Source organism: Rhagoletis zephyria, unplaced genomic scaffold (assembly GCF_001687245.7).
Source record: "Rhagoletis zephyria isolate East Lansing unplaced genomic scaffold, Rhagoletis_zephyria_1.1 Rzeph_scaffold_03218, whole genome shotgun sequence".
Taxonomy (NCBI): Eukaryota; Metazoa; Arthropoda; class Insecta; order Diptera; family Tephritidae; genus Rhagoletis; species Rhagoletis zephyria.
Window position 1 is genome coordinate 46,560 of NW_016160301.1, and position 7,638 is coordinate 54,197.

Here is a 7,638-nt window from a genome sequence, read left to right on the forward strand (position 1 = left end):
ATATTTTATGGCTCTACAAAAATTCTAAAGTCGAATATTATGCAACCAACAACTCGAAGTATGAACCAACAATGAAGAGATATTTATGTAATCAATTCATAGAAAACGATAAATATTCTTTAGAAATCGGTTGGTAATAAAAAGAAACTTTCGCTGATCTTTCGTTGTTTAGGCGACAAAGAAAATTCATGGCTTCTACTTATGTAAAAGTGTTTATTTGTGTGCTGCTCTAACTATAAAGAATATGTATACAACTTTGACTCTTTTGTGATATTTTACAGCAACTCTAAATTAGATACGCTCAATCAAGTCATAAAACGCAAACAATAAAAGCTTGTTTTAACGCCTAATCAACGCTTGGGAGGCCATGACGACGCGCTAGTTATTCGTAGAGAAAGTAACAAAGAAGAAATTATATATATATATACTACCTCTTTATCAGAGTTCATTAGGCTAGCAACAATAAAAAAAAAAATTGTGTTTTTATTCTTAAAATCTAACCAGTTTAGNTGTAATCAATTCATAGAAAACGATAAATATTCTTTAGAAATCGGTTGGTAATAAAAAGAAACTTTCGCTGATCTTTCGTTGTTTAGGCGACAAAGAAAATTCATGGCTTCTACTTATGTAAAAGTGTTTATTTGTGTGCTGCTCTAACTATAAAGAATATACAACTTTGACTCTTTTGTGATATTTTACAGCAACTCTAAATTAGATGCGCTCAATCAAGTCATAAAACGCAAACAATAAAGCTTGTTTTAACGCCTAATCAACGCTTGGGAGACCATGACGACGCGCTAGTTATTCGTAGAGAAAGTAACAAAGAAGAAATTATATATATATATATACTACCTCTTTATCAGAGTTCATTAGGCTAGCAACAATTAAAAAAAAAATTGTGTTTTTATTCTTAAAATCTAACCAGTTCAGTGCTAGAAAATATTGACTTACTGCTTTTGTCGCTTGCACGAAGCTGCAGTTGTTGTTTTGACTGCTGCTGAGACTACTATTGTCGTTGCCTCACTTATCCCAGCGCTGCGGTGACCTTCCAATTCTCCTGGTATTTTTCCTGCAACCGCACAACTCATATCCACTTGATCGTTCCCTGGCATGCGCGCCAACTGCTCTTCAATGTCACTTAGCTGCGCGTCGTCGGGTATGGGTGCTGCATTGCCACTGCAGCCATCGCCGCCGCCATCTAACCACACAGCATTGCGATTGCGACGTACTTTCAAATTGCGTAGATCGGCAACATTTAGCGTGGCAGTTGTTGACATTGTTTCCTCATTTGTTGTAACTTTCTTTGCTACAGCTGCTGCACTTACTGCAGCTACCACTTCAACTACTGGCTTTGCGCACATATTATCTCTTGCTGCCGCAATTTTAGTGGTTGCTGCTTCTCCTGGCGTACGCCGCTTGGCCGCCTCTTCATTGCGCCTCAAATTGGCTGTGAGCTGTGCCACCTCAGCCTCAATTAATGCATCCTCAGCGTCCTCCACATTCTCTTCTACATCATCAGCAATGTTCGATGCCAGCAGCCGCGGCACTGGTGAGCCACAACTTGCTTCAGATTGCGTTTCACCATCGCCGCACGAGATGCCCGATGACAGAAATGTGTCATCCAAATGGTGGTGGCTGTGGTACTGTTGTTGGTGCTCCTTTTTTTGGCTGCGACTTAGTTTGCTGCCGGAATTCGATGGACATACCAGCGCCTGTTTTCGGCCTGTTGTTGTTGTTACCGCGAGTGCGCCCGGATTTGGCAATGACTCGAAACAACTTAGGCGACTAGTGGAACGACTCATGTCGTAGCTAATGAGGCTGGATTGCTGTGAATGTGTTAGCAAAGCGCCAGAGGAGGGTGAGGGCTGTGCGTTCAGTGTAGAGAAGTGATGGTCGGTGACGGTTCCAGTTTCGGCATTGATACACGACGACGCGCTGGCTACTGACCGTGTCTGCGACAACTCGCCGACATCGAGTGCCATGTCATTTGGCAGCAGCGACAATTTCAACGGCTTTGCCAAATGTTGAAGCGCATGTGGATGCTCTTGTTTTTGTGAAATTTTATGTCGCTGCTGCATATGCAAATTACTGAATTGCTCTTTAAGTGGTTGCTGCTTATCAGCGCTTTGCGCTTGCTTTCCATGCTTGGGACAGCGCGCATTGGCTGTATTCGGCTGTTGCGGCAGCGCGCCTAATGCCTTGCTCTCGCAGGATGCCTGCGCGGGCTTACTAGCAACATTGCTACTGGTCTTAGCGCTACGGCTGCAGTCATTGTCGGTAGACTTCTCTGCGGCGTTTGTGTTGCTTTTATTGCGCGGCTCACCACTCCGGCTCCCCGCCGTCGCGCTTCCGCCAACCGCTGCGCTGTTCTCCGTAAATGGCGTGCGGCGACAATGTTGACGCTTTTGGCCGCAATTTGACGCCTTCAATTTTCGTGGCGTCAACTTCGTGACTTTGGAGACGCTCGATTTGTGGCAGCTGCTATCGACGCGGTGCAACATACCACCGCCGCCAGATACATTTGTTTTTTGCATTGCTTGCTTGGCAACCGCTAACTGTTTTTTCCGCGCGCCGCCTCTGCTATTTGTCGCAATCTCTGGCAACTCTTCGCTGCCTTCAATCGCAGCACCCGCTGACATTTTGCTACCTACACGCCTGCGACTACGTCTTATGCTCGGCATGTTGCGAGGAAATAATTTTGCGCCATCATTTAATGAGCTCAATGAACGCTGTGATGCGCTGCCACTGTCCAATGACAAAGCTGTGGAGTGAAGTGAATCAGCAGCCTCCGGATTACATGCGGTAGTGATTTTATCTTTATTTGTTGTCGGAGTTGTAGTAATTTTTGTTGTTCTGGGGCCTTTGTTCGCTACCGCTTGTGTATCGCTTGCGCCGTAGCTAATTTCACGGTAAAATTTCGACGGATCATGACCATAAACAAAACAGATTTTCCACCAATTTTTCGTGGCAAGCAACTGGGCGCGGCGGCCCAATGTTTTGGGTAGCGGCAAATATTGTTGCGCTGCCTTTTTCGGATGCAATGCTTGCAGAGCGTGCGACATTTTTTACCGTTGTCAATAAATCAAGCACGAGTTGGAGAATAGTTTTTGATTTTCAATTTGAAATGTGGTCAGGGAAAAAGGAAAAATAACAGAAATTGCATGCACTACTAATAAATCAATTTCACGCCACACTGCGGCTCATTTACGCGCACCACCGCAATCAGCGCGCACAAACGAAAATGGAGCAGCATTTGCGCTCTGCGTGGCACGCCTATTTTCAATACATGGCCTTTTGCAAGTAGAAAACAAGAACAGATACTGCGTTACAGGAAAACTGCAAGAAATTCTTTTGCAAAACCACGCACTCTCAATCGCGCACGCGGCCAAACGTAAATAATTGCAAATCGATCGCTGCAACGCGGCCGAAATAGTCAGTTAGGCGCTCGTCTGCCAGCCTTCGATTGGACGTCAGACAATTACTGTCAATGGCAATTATTCTGATACACGAACAGCAAGACGCGCAAAATCGTGTTCTAATTACGTGCCCCGGATTCACACACACACTTAGATATCGACGTGCAATTGTATTGGAGTATTTGCGCTACAACAAAATCGAACGATGCATGCACAACTGAAGTAGACCGTTTTTTTACGTTTTTCTTATTAATACATTTGTATTTATATTTAATCAAAACAAAAATATTTGAAGCGCATGCGCGAACGTACGCGATATGAAGTTTCTCTTCGAAAAAAAAACCGGTCGGGTCGATTTGCGCCTACGACCTAGCGCGCCTGAAGTTCGTTGCAAACTAACCGCTTGTTGAAGAGCGCGCTTGGCGTATAGCAGCGCATTCGTATCAAAATGCAAGAATGTGGTGAAAAACGTGAGTCCGCAACTTAATTTTGATAAAGACGAAATTCAAAAGAAAGTTAACCATTGGAGAAAAGGTAGCAACAAAAATACCTGTGAACGTATGCGCAACACCCAGATGAACATCAACAACACCTGGTCAACATAACGACCACCAAACCCACTACTACCACCGCAGAGGTATCGAAACAGTCAAAACAGTTTGTAAACAACAAGCGCATGCGGCGCTCACCGCTCGTTAGCGCGTACGATTGAATGATGAGTGGTGATTTCCAAAAAGCACCACACTGGTTGCACGGTAATTCATATTTACCTTGGTTACATGCATATGTATATCTATCCAACAGGTGCACTAGCAAGCAAGTTTGTTTACTAAATGCCATAGAGTTAGAGAGAACTCGAAAAATGATAGCAATCTACTAAACCGTACTTGGAACTCACCTCTTTCTACTAAATAGCATTCTAATGAGGTGAATTTGCTAACCGACTCTCTCTCTAGCCAAGTTTCCTAAGCCTCTCTTAACTGTTTCGTTCCTCTCGCTCCGTTTTACCATTCCCTCATTCTCCATCAACAACCAAACTAGCTGCACCTTCCACTCGCTTCTCGTTCACTTGGGCATGTGGCCTTTGGCGCTGCTCTTTTGGCGTGTTCCTCATTGAACGCGCCTATTTTTAAATAATCGCTGTCGTTTTTTCACTAGCCGCTCGAGGTCATTTGACACAATTAACGTGGCTTAAGGAGCAATCGTTCTTGTTTTATGGGTAATGATTGATGCTAGTGTTTGTTGGAGAGTTTATTGGGCTTTGAAAGCAATGTTGCCTTGCAGGTGATCGGCCAATAATCGCCGCCGTTACGCATCGAAAAGTAGATCAGACGCAGGAAATGTAGCTTAGGTGAAATTAGTACGCGTTTATTATAAATGAGAAAGTGTTAAGGCGGCAAATGTTAGCGAAAAAGTACAAATTAAGCTGTAATTTTGACATATTTCAATGCCTCCTGGCATTTTCATTTCTGTCTACTATTAAAAGCTGGTTTAATTTGACCCAATAATCTATATGCTCAACGACGTAAAATATTTAGCTGTAATCCTAGTTGGTAAACTTTTATGGAAGTCTCAAGTCAAGCCAAAGACTTTTAAAGCTTTATCAGCCATCTGATAATGTAAACGGGTCTTTCGTTAAACTTGGGGTCTGTAACCTAGCGGAATGCTGTGCGTTTACAACTCTATGATAATATACATAATTATCATCAGCTACGAATCTGTGGTGTGATGGTGCAGACTCTCAATCAATAGCTTGGAAAATTTGCTTGCCAAACTTCTAAGAACGACCGCAGTGCGCTGTAAGGGAGCTTTTCCTACAACACCTGCGGCTGCTCTAGATGCTTTCCTAATCCTACGGGCACTTAATATTTTTATCAGCGTGGAGGCCCTTAAAGCCACATATAGGTTTAAAAGAAATGTGCGCTGGTATGATACAGTATCGAGTGGGGCGGAAATTGCAGGAGGCAGAGATATAGACGTGAATATATTTTCAATACCTCAGGAAAGTACGCCAACGTTGCATATGTTTAAATATTTTAGCATCTTTACTGATGCCTCCAAAGCAGAAAATCACTTCTCTCTTGGGGAAATTGTCTTGATATTTCAATCCTCAATGCAATGCAATGTGTGGGGGGCTTCGAGGAACTACAGGTAGGCAAAACTCATCTTAATCTCTATATCAGAGAGCCTTACTATGTCTGTAATAGCCATACATTAAAATGCTATTTGTGCTTCCTGCCTTAAAGACGATGAGACAGCAGAATAATTTCTGTGTTTCTTGCATGCCTTTGCAAGTTTTAGGTATGAGGCTTTTGGCAGCGATATCTGAGCTCTTCAACACCCAACAATCTGCACCGATTTAATCGTGAATATGAGTAGTTTATCTGACAGAATGTTTTCTGCAGCAGCCGTGTTTTGTTCCGAATGATGGTACAACGACTCGGGTCATCCCGCCTGAAGAATGGGATTCATATATTTTTTTTAATGTTGTTCCCTCCATAGCCTTAGTAAACTCTGGATATCGGTCGCAATATTTCTTCCTAGAAGAATTCGCCCTTGGCTTGATATTCTTAATGTAAGTTGCCTAACTTTCTGATAAAAAATTTCGGGCCAATTGGATATGCCAAATGAAGCCAAGAGTTTCTCTGTAAGTTACTTTTCATCGCACATGAAGCCTTCCTTTGCCACCAGTATCATATCCGCGATTTGATCTGCCGCACTATATCACATTTCATGCTCTTTGCGCTCAGTTCGGACCTTCTTTTATTACAAAAAAAAATCTCCTGATTCCCTCTTCAGCTCGGTATTTTGCTTCTACTCTGTTTTACGTGGTGGGTCCCAAAATCCGCGCAGATCCAGAATCTGGGTAAATTTTTCAGCCTAGTTTACATGGCGAGCTGCTTTCTCCAAACCACAAAATGTCCGATGGCGATTTAGCGAGGCCTTACACCGACCATGTTGCAGTGGCCATACCGAAGCATCATTTATTTTTGTCGTGACCCAAGGCTTCGGACGGTTTAGTTACCGCATCTCGCATATGGGTTGCTCAAGAAAAGCAAGCATATCCCATTATACTGCTATATCCTGCTCCAAAATTAATGAGACCCCTTGAAAACTTCGCTTGTGGTGCTTATTTTAAATGATTCCATAAATGAGCACAGACTTTAGCACATTGGTCTTAAAGCGACTATTATAACGCACATTTTCGCAAAATCTTTAATGCACAAAATTAATATGTCACATCCAACCCAAATCAAAACACAATCGGGTAATTCTATTTGCTAAACTACTAGAATGTACATTTTTAATGAGTCACTCACCTTCTAGACATTCAATATTCCAGTTGCCAAAGTTTCATTAACTGAAAATCACAAGTCCTTGATGTAAAATCTCCTTANTTATATACATTTTTAATGAGTCACTCACCTTCTAGACATTGAATATTCCAGTTGTCAAAGTTTCATTAACTGAAAATCACAAGTCCTTGATGTAAAATCTCCTTAAACTTCAGGAATCACTGTTGTAAAGAGAATGAAAGAAGCGTAAAGAGAATTTCAGATATTAAAGCAAATATTTACACAGTTAGCTGGAGCGTTAGTAATTAATTTAGCTAATTAGTAGCGGGGAGGAATCACAGTGAAATTCTTTAGTACCCAACAAGCAAACAAACTGTTGTCCTTCAGTTACACTCAGTTATTTGTGGGCGTATGTAGGGTAGACTTTATCTACGTGCTACACTTCTGCAAAATTAAACAAGCAAATAAATAACTAGAGGAAATATTTTAATTACTACCAAGTGGGGTTGAGTAGGAAGGGAAAAGAGCATCACATAAAATAAATCAGAAAGAAATTTAAAATGAAAGAATAGATGGTACTGAGATACTTTGAAGTGACATTGTTGCCGCTCTTCATATTGAAAAGGATATAAGTACAAAAATCTACGTAAGGCTAAGGCCTTCAGGTTACTAACTGTAACTGTTTTTGCAAAGTTACCACAATAAAAAAACAAACAAAACTGTCAAGTCACAGGAGTACATACTAGAGTGTGTCTCTTATTTTTTATTTATGTATGTACTTACATATGTACATTGTATTGCCTCATCAACAAAAGATTGGGACTTCCCTAAGCAAAGCATAAAATTCTGAAAATTGTTTGACTATTATGGAGAACGAAAAATTACAATGAAGATGGCACAATGCCGAAACCGGCATGTCTCCAAAC

General features: G+C 41.8%; 1 protein-coding gene across 1 annotated transcript in view; it reads right to left on the minus strand.

Moving 5' to 3' along the window:
• The window catches only part of LOC108368610 (uncharacterized), a gene marked incomplete at its 3' end in the record, with an annotated part of 50,353 nt that extends 46,555 nt beyond the window's left edge, over positions 1-3,798 (minus strand). The window contains exon 1 of the mRNA XM_017623494.1: positions 952-3,798. Within this exon, the coding sequence (XP_017478983.1) occupies positions 952-3,062 (2,111 nt within the window). The remainder of the gene's footprint in view (positions 1-951) is intronic.
• Between the last annotated feature and the right edge of the window lie 3,840 nt (positions 3,799-7,638).